Source organism: Eleutherodactylus coqui, chromosome 1, assembly GCF_035609145.1.
Source record: "Eleutherodactylus coqui strain aEleCoq1 chromosome 1, aEleCoq1.hap1, whole genome shotgun sequence".
Taxonomy (NCBI): domain Eukaryota; kingdom Metazoa; phylum Chordata; class Amphibia; order Anura; family Eleutherodactylidae; genus Eleutherodactylus; species Eleutherodactylus coqui.
The window spans coordinates 117,819,070-117,834,987 of record NC_089837.1 but is presented as its reverse complement, the minus strand read 5'-3'; the positions used below and the strand labels follow the sequence as shown (position 1 = coordinate 117,834,987).

The 15,918-nt window shown below is 41.2% G+C and overlaps 1 protein-coding gene across 1 annotated transcript in view; it reads right to left on the bottom strand.

The window, feature by feature from the left end:
* The window catches only part of SLC9A9 (solute carrier family 9 member A9), a 693,984-nt gene that overhangs the window by 399,972 nt on the left and 278,094 nt on the right, over nt 1-15,918 (bottom strand). Inside the window, exon 9 of the mRNA XM_066599390.1 lies at nt 4,347-4,435. Coding sequence (XP_066455487.1) covers nt 4,347-4,435 — 89 coding nt within the window. The remainder of the gene's footprint in view (nt 1-4,346; nt 4,436-15,918) is intronic.

The window sequence follows — 15,918 nt, the reverse complement described above, 5'->3', positions numbered from 1 at the left end:
AAAGTAAAAAAAAAATGTAAAAAGTTTCATCTCTCCTCATGGATCATATCTGTGAGGGGAGATGAAATAACGTACCTAAGGCCCTGGATTTATCCATGGACCTCACCACGGCTTTTGCGTACGTGCCCGCTGCCAAGATGGCGGACGCATGTGCAAAAGCCACAGATTGCTAGGGGAATTTAAAATCTTGCTGCTCCTGGCTACCAAACATAGCCAACAGCCTGGAGATTTCACCGGGTCCCGCAGTACGCGGTCCCTGGTCACGTGATCGCCGTTTTCCACTTGAAAAGTAAAAAAAGTTAAAGTTTCACCTCCAATCACAGATCTAGTCCATGAAAGGAGGTGAAATTACTACCTCTGGCGATGTCCCACGACGGGATCTTTATCTGCGGACCTTTCCCCAACTTGGTGCATGTGCCCATCAGCAAAATGGCGGACGCAAGCGCAGAAGCTTCAGAGGGCCCGGTTATTTTAAAGTCTCCTTGCTCCTGGCTACTAAAGGTAGCCGAGAGCCTGGAGCAGTGACCGTGGGCCACGGTGAGCGGTCCCCGGTCACATGATCGTCGTTATTCAATGGATAATGGCGATTACGCAAAACTTAAGACACAGTTAAAGTTTGATGCGCCTTTCGGTTTGAGCCCCTTTGTGCATACAGACATAATATTAGGACCACAATGGGTATGTTTCTGAACACGGGACAAACAAAGGGATCCATTTTGGGTGAACGTCTTCATTCATATGTGTGCTGTACAAAAAAAAATGTTTTTAAAATGACACAATTGCCAAAAAAATTAAAATTGTAAATTTTTCCTTCTGCTTTTCTCAGATTTATTCAAAAACTGTGGATGAATTCATTAAGTTTTCAAAATGGGATCATTTGTTGGGGTTCTCTCTCATTTTGGCCGCTCAAGGGCTCTACAAGTGGGCAATGGGGACCTAAATCACCTTCATGCAAAATGTCTGTTCTAAAAGACACCGGCTGCTCCTTTCGTTTTGGGCCCCGATGTGCATACGGACATAATATTAGGGCCACATCGGGTATGTTTCTGAACACAGGACAAACAGGGGGATCCATTCTGTGGTACAAGTCTTCATTCCTATGTGTTTTGTACAAAAAAAACTTTTAAAAGTGACACAATTGCTAAAAAAATGAAAATTGGATTTTTTTTCTCCTGCTTTGCTTAGATTCATTCAAAAACTGTAGGGTCAAAATGCACAGTACATCCCTAGATGAATTCGTTAAGGTTTTTTTTTTTTAAATGGGGTCATTTGTGGGCTTCTCCATCGTTTTGGCCGCTCAAGGGCTCTACAAGTGGGCAATGGAGCCTAAGGCACCTTCAAGCAAAATGACTGTTCTGAAAGCCACCGGCTGCTCTTTTCGGTTTGGGCCCCGTTGTGGATACGGACACAAGATTAGGGCCACAATGGGTATGTTTCTGAACACAGGACAAATGGGGGTATCCATTTTGGGTTCAAATACTCATTTTCATGTGCACTGTGGAAAAAAATCCTGTCTTTTAAATGGCATATTTGCAAAAATATGAAATTTAATTTTTTCTCCTCTATACTGCATTCATTCCTGGAAAAAAAAACTGGGGTAAAAATACTCACGCCCCCCCCCCCCCTCAGTGAATACAATAAGGGGTGTAGTTTTTAAATGGGGTTATGTGGGGGGTATCTATCATTCTGACACTTACTAGTGTTTGCAATCTTGGCTTGGTGTAGGAAAAGAAAATGTTCCTCAAAATGGTAAAAATCAATGTTAAATTTGTTCGTCTCCTAAATGGTGCATCCAGAATAAAGAAATGGATGGAAATATATATCTTATCAAAAATTTGTACAGTATGTTTACACATATTTGAAATATTGCAGTTGAAAATGTGAAAAAAATGACAATTTTTTACATTTTTTCCTTAATTTTTTCCTTTTAATAAATATGTACAAGTTCTATCGGTCTATCTTTACCACCTAAATGAAGCACAATATGTGGCGAAAAAACTATGTCAGAATCACTTGGATATGCAAAACCTTTACAGAGTTATTCTATGTTAAAGTGACACATGTCAGATTTCCAAAATTTGGTCTGGTCATTAAGGCGCAAACACACTTGGTCACTAAGGGGTTAAAGAGAGTACAGATCTTACTTGAATAAAAGAGATATGGTTCAATATACTGTATACAGATCAAAGTGCACCTCCAATTAGAAAATCCAACTCTATTGTACATTTATGAATAGTGGTCTCTGCAGCTCTGTATTTGAAACACAGGATACAAGGTTGATGGAGTGTATGTTAAAGTGTATTTTCTGTATTTTGGAGGCACTCAAAATTTTCCTAAATGAAGGATGTCTTACCCTATGTGACTTTCCAATTAACAAAAAAAATCAAGCAGTAGCAAGAGAGCCCCCATTGATTGGCTAATTGTATACTCTGCATGAAAAAAGTCAGTAGCACAGAAAGGGTTCCGCTACTCTCTGAATTGCAGGGACCACTTCAGCATTGCTTGACTTTTTCTATAGACTGGAAAATCCAACAGCCTTTATATGTAAGGCAAGCAGTTACTGATGAGCAAACTTTTAAAAAGTTAAGTTTGGGCACTTCGACGAATTTCAACAAGAATTCAACACATTTGGTTTGGTTTGAATTAGTTGAAACTTAGTTCATACTTCACCAATACCCCTAAAACTGGTGTATAACACCGTCTAAGACCTGTATAATACTGTTAGGTTACTTTGGATTTAGGTACTTTTAAGCAGTATTTAAGGCAAAAACTAATGAAGAAAAAGTTTAAAAAAGAAAAAGAGAAGGAAAAATGAAAGAGAAGGAATAAGAAAGAAAATAAAAAGAAAGAGAAGAAAAATGAAGAAAGAAGAAGGAAAATGAAGAAGAAAAAAGACAGATAAAATCCTGAGCAACTCTTATGGCTTCTCAAGATGTATCTGGATTCAAGAAAGCTCATTCAAACTTCTAACAAGATGGTACAAAACACCCCATCAACTATTTAAACTAAAATTTAGCACCCTCTGGCTGTCGCTGAAGTTGTGGTCTCCAGGGTGGCACCACCCTCCATATTTGGTGAAATTGCCCAGAGAAATCCTCCCTTTTGGAAACAAATATTCTCCCAAATCAACAAGATTTGCTCAATCTCACTAAACTTGGAGCCTGAGGAAGTATTGTGCCTCCCATCCAATAACTTTACCCCAAGAAAAGACAACTTGCCAACAATCTTGCTAACGGTAGCCAAGCTACTCATTCCATTAGTGTGGTGAAACAATGCCCCCTCTCTGGCCCAGTGGGAAAACAAAATACATCAAATTTTGCGCTTCAAGGAGCTCATGAGCTGGGAAAACGGAACCAGAACTAAATTCTTGAACACCTTGTCAACATGGATCGATTTTAAAAACAACCAGGCGGCCATACTACACCATCTAGACTCACCCAACCTCCCTCATCATCTAACATAGTTCCTCCAAATACTTGTGGCCTCTTAAACCGTCTTTAGAAACATGCTCATAACTAATAATAACAAGTCTCCAGACTAGAAACTCTTCAGAACCAGCCTAGATGACAAACGCCTTCCCCCATCCTCTTTACTGGTTCATAGATTTTTGTTTTATAGTTAATGATATTATCAATAGTTTGTGCAATCGTTGCAAAGCATAATCCGATCGGAGTCAAATCCTATAAGTGTACTTAAAGCTGTTGTGTACTGTAATTGATTGGTTCTAATGCAGGACCTGTGTGTCTGAATCACAATGTCACATAACTTTATTCACGATTAATCAATCTGTCTGGGTGTAAAAAAAAAAAAAAAACAAAGAAAAAAGCTAGAAAAAAGAGGACTACGAAGGAAAAAGAAGGGGGAAAGAGAAGAAATCAAAAAGAGGAAACACATCCTTTTGCCTTCATTTTCCTTCTACTTTATCATCTTTTTTTTCCCACAGAATCAACAGAGACAAACTGCCCAAACTGAACTTTTAGCAAAGTTCGACCCGAAACAGGGTTTGACCGGTTTGGTTCGCTCAACACCGTGGTTGGCTGAACATGTGTTCCACACTGTGCAACTTTCATAAAAGGCCTATGTCACGCATATAAAAGTGTGAGTAGAACTGAAGTAGGGCAAAGTCTCGAAAAGTGCTAGGGCTCTATTACTGCGACTCTAGGTTTTACAACAATTGGAAATTCAAGTAGAGCAACTGGAGTTCTCTGCCAATGTCAGACCTTTTGATCAGCATGGCAGGTGGAAGTTCCATCACAGTAGAGACTTTTAACCTGCCTTCTTGAATATTAAAGATCACCCATTGCAAGTAAAGACTTGGGGTAACAGTAAATCCATTATCATCCTACCTGTTTTGTTCTTAGTTTGCACTCCTCCGATAAGTTGTTGTATGTGTAATGGGCTTGGGTCACTCCACAAAACAGGACTGCAACGATTCCTGCCAAGCAAATCATAGACTCCAATATAAAAGCTATATATGAGTGTTACAGAAAGTAAACATACAAAGTCACATATTACAATATTGATATGACAAACATTAAGACAATACAAGAGAAATACAGCCCATAAAGGGTGCTGCACCAAACCAGTGCAGAACGTTGTGTGAACGCATCTCATATCAAAATGACTATAATTTGGTTTACAAACAAGATGTCTCTACTCATCCAGCTATTAAATCATCATCACGTCTCAAGAGTTTCACCAATACAAGCCCCGTGGGTAACATCTTATCTACTTGAAGTCAAACCCCCAAAGTGTTGCTTTGTTTAGTGATCTGCAGGACTTTGCAGCTGCCAGGAGTGCGGGCAGGAACACAGCACTTGCTGTATGAAGTACTGTACCGATGAGCCAAAGCACATCCCCAGCCAAAAAACTACATTTAATGAAGTATTTTTAAACATCATTAACTTCAAACAGCTGTTGAAAAGCTATTGACAGCGGAGGGAATCACAACATCTGAATCCAGGATCGCACTGCTGGGATTCATCTTGCTGTAAGCAGTTGGATATGATAAAATGAAGCAAGCAGCACTTGGTGCTTTTCTCTAAATGGATCGTAGCTATGTCTTTGTAATTCCTGAGCTAATACCGCTGTACGATGCATTGTAATTACATGCAACCTTGGGCAATATGCAGAGTCTTTTCATAAAGGTCATAAGTTGCTAAGAATGCTACATTCACATCACAAATCTAAAAAGTGTTCCAATGAAAAAGTCGGAAATAGAAACTTTCACCTATCCACCCTGAGTATGGGGTACCTATGCCCCCCCATCTCACAGTTCAAGTACCCCATTTCTGCATTGTAGTGGGGAAATGATGCCGCTGATTGAACATGCGCAGCAGCGGCTCCATTCCTCGCAATGCTGCAGGCAAATAGTCAAGCATTGTGCAAGGCTATCTGTCTGTCCCATTGAAATAAAAGAAGTGGCACAGGGTCGAAGCAGCAGCTTCCGTTGCATACCCCTAATGTGTTGGCCAGCTGATTGGCCAAGTTACAGACCCTGGCCAATCAATTATTGATGACCTATCCTAGATAGGTCATCAATAGTACTTCCCTGGAAACCCCTTTACTATATCCTTGAAGTGCAGCTTCATCTTTGATTGTGATATCACACTAAAAGTGACCCTCCAGTCTGGGCAGACGAGTAATACTTTTCGTTCTCTTTGCAACATTCTGCTATACATCCACAGATTTCTTGGCCCTTCTTCAGTATTCAAAGATGGCGGCAACTCTTGTCTTATTATGCGGTACGCACTATGTATCCGTAGTCTGAGACTGTTTACAGATTGGCTCATGTGAGCAGCATTAACCATGTGCATGGGTAGTCTTAGACCCTACCAATGCTCATTGTCCATCGAAAAGTCAGAGAACTGGTGCGGCCATCTTTAAAGACCCAAGAAGACCCTGGGAACCAGTGAATCACTCTCTTCTCAATGCGTCATGCCTGCTCAATATTGGGTAGCAGAAAGAGGGATTGGGTTTATAAACCATGTTGCAGTTGCTTAACAGCTGCAGATATATGAGAGAATTCCGAATGACACATTTGGTGGTTGGGAACATTTTTGTTTTGTATTCCGGGATGGGGGTCCATGTTTTGATGGTACCATATTAGTCAAGTCAGTTATTTCCCAGCACTATTAATCCCTTTACTATATATACAGTATATCCAGCATCAAAAACTGCTGTAGTACAGTACTTGTAATCATTCCACTGCATCTCAATTCACAAGATACTCATGACTCGGGCAGATTTGCAGAAGAGCAGATGTTAAATTGCTGCAAAAATACCATAAACAAGCAGGGAGTTGACACATCAGCTGGACACGGTTTGTGGCTTATGAGGTTTAAGAATTGTCTGAGGTCTCTTAAAATATGAATTTTAACAAGATCAGCGACTCAACCTTACCATTAAAGTTCATTTAGTCCGCTATGGAGGTCTCTTCGGGGCTGGCAGTAATTGCAGCCGTTGATGACATCATATGTTGTAGTACTGCTAGCAATCTCATAAAGTGCTTAGCAGCTGGCTAACACACAATGAAATACGCTTGGAGCTTGTCCAGGCTCAGCTGATTTGAGGAAATAGCATCTTCGGGTGCACGAGGATCATAGATCACTTTATCTAATTGCGTTACATAAAAAAGTCTTTACTCCGTACTGATGGATAGCAGGTGATAATAACCATTTCTAAACTTGAGCCCAAAGTTGAAGGGGTTTTAAGGGAGTTTTCAAACAGTTACTGAGATAGGTAATGGGTAAAAATAAAAAGCCTAGCAATACTTATCCATTAAATGACCCTCTGGTCCAGTGCCACAACCTGTCGTTCCAGTACCAGAACAATTCCAGAAGTCATGTGGTGTTAATCAATCACATGACGGCTGCATCCAATCACCGTCTTCAGTAGTCATGTGTGCATGAAAGTATATAACCGCCTAGGCAATTCATCAGCTGTAGCGGTCACCTGAATGATGATCCGCAAGTGACCGCTGTAAGAGCTTCTGGGACTAGAGTGACAGTGCTGGACTGAGGGGCTATTTAATGGGTAAGTACTTCTTACATTTTATTTTAGCCCCTTTCCTGCTCTAAGTAACTTTTTGAAAACTCCTTCAAGTTGTGCCACTAGTAATTGCTTGAAATTGACTTCATTATTTGGCAATTTTCATATGTAATTGAAATAGTGCAACAGAAGGCAATACTACCATTGCTATCAGTAAGTTCTTGTGCACATGCCTGTACTGTGGCAAGAGGAGCTACAAGGAGCCGCCACACAATGCTCCAGTAGAACCAATGCTTCTAGGGGAGAAAAAATGGCAAATACCACAATACTTTACTGCCATTCGTACGGCACCTGACACTAAAAACCTCTGTATGCCTCCAAAACAACATAGATGCACATGGAGGTACAGTACAGGTGAAATGCACCTCTGCAAATTGGAGTCATAATGCTGCCAGTTCCATGTGCGGCAGCTAGAGCGCTGCAATTGCCTTTGCAGATTTTTTTTTATTTTTTATAATTTTATTTTTATTATTTTCAAACAAGAAAAACTATAAGTAAACAAACAAAAAGAGGCACATTTCCAGCACTAGAACATAGTTCAAATTAGCATTTACATTACATAACAGATGCTAAGCCATGTGTCTATGAAAAGGGGACCCACCTGTGTTGCACTTGTGATCTACAATGGACACCTATGAGCCCCTCTATGTTTGTGTCTGGCAAATCCAGAGCGATGAACTCCCTGGCCGTCAACCTGGCCATAAGTCTCACGAGCTTCGCCTAAGCAGAGTATGGGGCCATAAAATCTATCCATGTTGCCCATGCAGCCAACCCTGAAGGACTCATGACGTACCTATGAGAATACATTTCTTCCAGTTGGAATGTTTGAGTGACCGAGTTTATGACCTCTGGGATTGAGGGGGCCCCTATCAATTTCCAGTGCCTAGCAATCGTTAACCGAGATGCTAGGATAATATGAGAAGTGAGGAATGAGTGAGCCTTGGCAGATTTTTAAAGCAACAATTCTATAAAATTTATTTTGAACTGTTCCTATGAAGAGACAGATTGTGGGATATCACATCCAAAAAATGGGGTTCTACATTGAAGCGTAGGGAAGAATAGTGCAACAAATCACCAAGACCAAAGGGCAATCACTACCGCAAATCACATGAAGAAGAGCTGAAGGTTGGAGGGACCCTCCAGATTCCAAGGAATGTAGTAGAGGGAGAATCTCCGGAAAACAGACAAGGTCAAACTATAAATAAGCGGCGCACAAAGCAGGAATGAAGGGAGCACTTGGTTCCCTTCTGCCTACGAAGTATCAATGCATGGTGTACAAGTGACTCTTGATGGTGTACACAGAACACTTAGCGCTCTTACATTACTTCCCAGAATGAATAGCTATTTGAGAATTCAGAGATGAGAATGACTCAACCATTACATTGTTTTGAGACGGCAGCAAGGAGCGGTAATCGAGGCGGAGGAGAGCATTAAAAGGATGCTAGAATGAGGTTTAAAAAGCAACAAAGGTAATTTTCTATGTTTTTTTTCTAATTACACATGAAGAAACAACACATTTTAATTATACATCTGGAGTTGGTTAGTGTACTTGAAGTCCTCGAAAATCTTTATTACTTTGCTACAGAAACACGGCTAACAGGGAGAGCGGGCTAATCCGAATGAAAAGCCATAAACACTGAATTGTATCAAAGACACAGTGGCTGAATATGTTTTAACTTTTATGGCTCCCGCATATGGGCATACGTGTTTTTGCGCACGCCTCAGCGCAACATGCTTACACAATGAATGAGATTATTTGCAAGTATGGTTGTATATTATTGTATGTTCTGCACCCGCATGGCATGGTTTTTGCACACGGGACTCAACCGCGCCTCAATTTAAATGGCTATTTAGCCTAATGGATTCCAGATGCGTTCATTTTCTTGTGGAATTGCGCACCGCCCATAGACTTCTGTGCACAGAAAAGTAGAGCATGCTGTGTTTTTTTATCACACGTACGAAATGCATGCACAAAAGAAGGAAATGTGAATGCAACTATTGAAATCAATGGGTTCTATTATCTGCGTATTGCGTGTGCAAACGTTTGCTGTATTGCAGGGGTCCCCAACTCCAGTCCTCAGGGACCCTAACAGGTCATGTTTTCAGGTTATCCTGTGGTAAGAACACCTGTGGCGATGTCTGAGGCACCGGCAATAATTACATCACCTGTGCAATACTGAGGAAATCCTGAAAACATGACCTGTTGGCGGTCCCTGAGGACTGGAGCTGGGGAACACTGCTGTATTGGAATGGATAGATTGTCCTAAAACGCAACTTTTAATTGCGATAGACTAAAATAATAATCACCTTTATGTAATATAAAATAAATATATAATATTTAATCTAAAATAATTCTTTTGGGTGAAGAAGACAAACAGTAGTTTTAAAAAAGATTCATACTTTGAAAAGTTCGTGGATTTACAGTATAATCGCTCGTATATTAGGAATCCTTGAGCACTGATGTCACTTGTGCGTTGGAACTGGCATTGCATTATTTCCTTGTGTCTCGGTACAATGCCGCTGCTCTCTGTTCCTGGGGTTTTAGTAAGACGCAGTCGCCTGTCACAAGCTGTACATTGTACCTCTGCATACCTGGCGTCTGCCCGTAGGGCACAAGTGCGCTCAAGCTCCCTAAGCCTGTCCCCCTCTGATCCCAACCCTGGTATTGCTATATTAGGCATCCACCTCCTAGGGTCAATTTGGTATCATTCTGCCATTTGTGACAAGCCCCTGGTTTTCTTGTGTTCTGGTTCTGCCCCTTTCCTGACTTCTGCGCTCCCTGACCTCGGCTCTGTACTCTGGACTCCATTATTGTCTGCTCCTGCTTTGACCTTCATCATGGACTTCGTTACTGCCCCTGCACCACCAATCCCTACTGCAGCCCGTTTCTCTACTATGACCCTGTTCAGACCTGCAGGTACTGCACCTCGGCCCAATACAGTGTCAGCAGCCACATTACCGGGACTATCTGTGTAATGGCTTGTGTAACCTGCAGTAAAGATGGTATCCCACTTGGAGGGGTCAAGCATCGAAAACGGGGTACTACAGGTGCTGCTTCCTCAGATAGCCCAAAGCCAAATCGGTGTTGGCAAGAAGGATACTAGAACTAAGCCAGTTTTTTTTTTATATAAACCCAAAGTGCAGAAAAAAAGAGGTCTTCAATATGCTGTCTACAATGTAACTAATTTTATTTTCATTGGAGGGTGCAAATCATATGCTTTAAGGCTTGCCCCGCTGATCTTTGTAGACTCAAGCAGCGTTGCAGTAGTAACTAATGTAATTACTGTTTGACTCCCAGATATTCACAAAATCCATCATTCCTCTTCTGGTTTGTTACCTTTTTTGGTCAAACATTCTGTAATTTGGATTGGCCATTCATGAGTTCCACCATCCTCCTATGACTTATATAGTCTTTATGAAGGTTAAAGGTTTTTTTTTTTACTTAAAGGGGTATTCCCACTTCCAACACTGATGGAACGCCCTGTGGAAAGGAAGACTGATAAAATATTGAAGTTTAAAAAAGCCTATTGTAAGCAGAGGGGGATCTAGAGTTTTATTTTGGAAGAGGGGGAAGCTTTAGAAGAATTTTATGCCTTGTACAAGGGCAGAAATGTTCGTCCAAGTGATGTATCACCTGATAATTGCCTGAAAACTCATTCTATACCCGAGGTGTGCCATTGTAGTTGTACCTCAGTAGAAACACTACCACATTGGCAACAGTCCTCTTTAATGATGTTAGTTTACAAAGTTGTCTAGTAAATCGGTATTGCAGACATGTCTATGATATCATTATTCGAATGTGACAAAAATGAGAAAAGCCTCCTTCCATAAAAATCCTCTCTAAATTCCTGGATCTTCATTGAAGCACAAATGATTGGTAGGAGTGATTGGTTGGAGATACCTCCTAGTAATTGTAAAGTTCTATATCTGCTATACATTTATGACGTGAGTACAATACACAACTTGTTCCATTCAGCATCTACATATCCAAGTTCTTACATTCCGACCTCCATGCTGACTGCTTTCACTGGGCATTTTATCTCATTTCAGTTCCACATGGATATAAAGATATACAACTAATGAGTCTACTATTCACGGATTTTCACAGAGAAAATTGATTGTAGCGAGCATTATTAATAGGGTCATCTCATTACAGACGACCTACTTAATGGGCAATTTCAGTTCGTGATAAGTACCAAAATAGGACATGCTGCGTTTTTTTCTACGCATGTTTGAATGCACCAATGCAGATGAATGGTGTTGTATGCTGTCCGTATTATGTCCCTAAAAAATGGATGTACCCCACCCAAAAATTAAACCCTTGTGCATGAGACCTAATTCATGGATGATTGACCAGAGCAAGAGCTCCTGTTTGTTCGTAGCTCTCCACTTGGTCTCATTAGTTGAGCTTCCTAATTAAAAATAAACAAATAGAAAAAACGCATGCATTTTTTTAACCCTTTCCAATCCAATTTGTATTCTGGTTTTTCTAGGGGGCTTACTCTTTTTCTGCTGTTATACAACAGCGCTATATGCTGGCTAAAGCCAGTACTGCATGAGGTGACACGTTGGATAGACTCCAACAGCAGAGAGGCTGGCAATATACAGTAAGAGAACCCCGATGGGCGTCTTCCAACATCAGAGCTGTAAAGCCTTAAATCATAATGTCTTTAGACGTCAGACAGTGGATTGGAAAGGGTTTAAGTTGCCTGTGGTTTTTTTTTACAGATTTTTGTGTTGGTCTTTCTTGATCACACATGCAGATTTTTGGGTGCAGTTTTTCCCTTAAGGGCCTAGTTGGACGAGTGTTTTTTTATTTTTTTTTCGTGCGCCTATGTGTGAAAAAAAAAACGCTCCAAGGATGTGCAAAATGTGTGTGACCCAAGCTCCATGCTTTTTTTTACATGTGCCCAAAATAGTGTGTGCAGGCCTTCAATGGGAAAAGTTTCAGATGCCCGTTCACTGGAGCAGCTGTGCTTGTAGAAGCGCAGCTGCTCCACGAAGGTCTCCTCATCATTGAACACTGACAGCATTGTCACAGTGTTCAGTGATGATGGGACTCCCTGCAGGGATAAAAGAATCCCTTGTCACAGCTGTTGCAGAGGACCGCAATGCTATCTCATTGCCCTCCCCATCACTCTTCATCTGTATTCTGTTGGCCGGGGATTGAAAAATCCCTCCTCCAGAAAGCACTGAAATTCATTGAACAGTTAGGTATGATGTTCGGGGTAGGTCTTATATTTCAAGCCACCTCCCCAAAAACATCGCTCATCTGAGCAAATGCGGGCGGGCGGTGGGGGGAGCAGGGGGGAGAGGGAGATCTCTCTCACTCTCCCCCCCTGCATTTGCTCGAACGAGTATGAGAGACTCGAGAAAAGCCATGCTCGCTTGAATATCTGCCTTTACCGAGCGTGCTCGTTCATCTCTAATCAGCATTAAAAAAAACTAAACAAAGCATTTTTAAAAAACACGACTATGCGTGGCACCAGCTTAGAAGTGGTGGTGGACCCTCTTTATGACACTCATTTGCCCTAATAGAGAATATAATTAGGGGATGTCCCCATTCAATACACAATGAGGTGTCTCCAAAGCACCACCTCTTTGAGAAGACCAGACCCTTATCCATACCAGACTTCCTGGGAGAGATTTATACCCCCATCCCATATGATGTATAGATGCTGGCCATCTTCTCTGAGACCACCTAATAAAATACCACTTTTCAATGACATTTTGGTAGTCTCAAAGAGTTTTCACTTTACTACTAAAGTGATGCTAAAGGTAAATGTTGGCAATAATTTGGAAGACTAATAAGGCTAGATGGGCAACAAATGTTAAAATGTCTAACTTGTGAATTGTCGAATTGTCTTCTTATTAATAATCTGCATTTGTCTGGGAGCCAAATGATAACTCGGCAGTCATAAGTGGTAATGAATATGAATCATTTGTACAATCCTACCTTACGCACGAATATTAATCAGAACAAGGGGAAAATCTCAGTTATGGTAGAAGGAATACAGGAAAATAAAAGCTACTGCTGAATAACTGTCGTTAAATGAATATCATGACGCCAACCTAGGGAAGGACGATAAAAGCTTTCCAAAGGTCAAATGCTTAACTTGCAATCAATTGTTACTTTTCGCCTGACATCTAGAAGTAAATCTTCCCCTGTTTGCTTCATAACTGCTGAGTAAGAGGAAATGCTGAAGAGACTGGGAGTTATAAGAACATCCATTATATTCCATTTATTTACAGACGTGTTTATCGAAAGGTGCTACTTTTTCTCAAAACTTCTCTCCCCGTATAATATACCAGAAACAATAATAAACTTGCTTTAAAAAAAAAAAAAATATATATATATATATATGTAGATATATGCGTGTGTGTATGCTCTGCTCTAATTTCACCCATATATCTATACATTAGAAGAGTAGCAAGACTGTTCATGTAGTCTTCTACAATGCAGTTATCCAGTATCCAGTTCAAGGATTCTTAAAGCAACCCTCTGGTTTCAAGGCAAAATTCTATACTAGGACTGACAAGTCGAGTCTATATTACTTGCTGCTGTTCTTCTTTTCCAATGTGCATCTGATCACCTGCTGGTTCGGGATCCTGTTTTCAGTCATCCAAGATGGACAGTGCAATTTTCTAGGTAGGTAATGCATACTGTACACTGCTCTTCAACTGTCCAGCACTGATCCCAAGAGCAATGATGGCCAATCAGACCATAGATATTGTTAGAGCCCTCTCAGACGGAATGATTATCAAACTCTGACATCGTACGCTCGTTCAAGTGATAATCGTTTGGTGGAAACGACCCTTAGGACCCCTTCACACTGGCGAGGGCGATCTCTAGCTGGGATTCATGGCCCGATATTGCAATCCTTCTGAAAACCCCTGGATGTGAGGCGTTTTCACATGGAAACAGCCTCGCATCCCTACAGGGTTCCCTTCACCCCTGCCACGGGTGTGGCAGCTGCAGCAGGAGATCATGATGTTCTCCAACTCTTTTCAATGGGCGATATTGCAATAAGAAAGATGTTGTGATTTTTTTCACGCACCATCATAATCATTTGTTTTCACTCGCTCTCACATCGCGAGAACATCACCCGATTTTCTCACCAGTGTGAAGGATCCCTTAGTTTACTACTTGCAATGCACCGTGGGGACTAGGTAGCCTAAAGATTGCATAGACCATCTTGTACAACTGAAAACAGAACTGCACAGATAAAATTTTGCGCCAAAACTGGAGAGTTGTTTTAAAAAGTGAGCAAGGCAGCAAAGTTCTGATAATCAGGTGTAATTAGGACTAGAGGCTTTGCTAACACCAGCCATCCCGGGCACATGCCTTGTATGTCTGGCCTAACGCTCTGGATTCCTTAGTGAATACCACTTTCAAGAATATCCACCCCCTTGAGACGATGATAAGGTTGAATATTATGAACAGGGAACTGATTGCTACAGGCCTCTTCAGCAGGTCAGATGCATCTATGAGTACAAGACCAAAGCTCTGATTTTCACATAACTGCCAAACTATTGTGTTATAAATGTTGTCTTGTAGACATGCTGTCGTCAACACATTTTTGGGAGTAGATCGGCAAAACATATGCTTTTGAAGACCCTTGCAACACCCCTAGCTGGGACCATCAAAGTGTTGATTTTGGAATTTTGGGTTTATGAAATATACCGATGGCCTTGTCTGAATGATGCCTTCTACTCGTCACAGGGGTAATTAAAAGGCTTGTCGCACAAAGCAAAATCTCCTACCCCCAATTTAGGGAATAAGCATCTGATCAGTGAGGTTTTAATCCTTGAACACCCAAGGATCACTTTTCTCCATTAATTTCAATGGGGCTGCTGGAAATGGCCAGATTCAGCTATCTTCAGCAGTTCCACTGAAATGAATAGAGTTGTAATGTCCATGCATGATCACTATTCTATTCATTTGGAGACCTTTGGGACCCCCATTCTGGTGATTTGTTGCTGTCTTAGCGTTCGGTCTGCCACCTATAGAATAGTTATCCCCTAACTGGTGGATAGGGGATAACTTCCTTTCATGGATAATCCATTTTGTCCCTTTAACTATACACTGTGGCTGCAAAGTCCTATTTTTTGGTGACAGAAAGGATTGTTTTATTCAGAAATACAACTTCCCGTTTCTTTCCTTCTCTCTCACCTCCCACCCTCACATGGTTGCCCCTTGGTAAGTGCAGGTGCATGTACATGATATTAATGTGAGCTTTTGGACTTTCACTCTCAGTTCTTCATCTAGGCATAATAAAAAAAGGATCCAAAGAGGCATGTATATATATATATATATATATATATATATATATATATATATATATACACACACAAACACACACAGTACTTATGACAAGGCACATACATGAATGTGAATAATTTGCACTTAAAAGAATAGTCACTGATAAGGGAGTGAAGGTTTGATGGTTCCTGAGTTAAGGCCCATTGAAATGGGATGAATGTCGGGCAAACTATACTTGACACTCGTCCCCCCACATACTCACTCTTGTGCTGCTGCAAGGGAGCTACAGGTATTATTGCTGACTCACAGCGGGGCGGCTGGAGATTTCTCTCCTCCCGCTGCCCCGCCCCTCTCCATTGACTTAACATAACGGACGTTCAGTACTGAATGGCTGCTATTTACACTGAACAATCAGCGATCAGCTTATCGTCTATGCTGCAGAAATGATGGATCGCTCAGTGTAAATAGTTGCCATTCAGAATTTCAACGGCCGCTATGTTAAGTCAGTAGAGAGGGACGAGAGACTGTGAGGAGAAAAATCTCCTGCAGCCTCCCTGCCCTGCCCCTGCTGGCCACTCTGTGAGCCAGACAGTGATACTAGATCT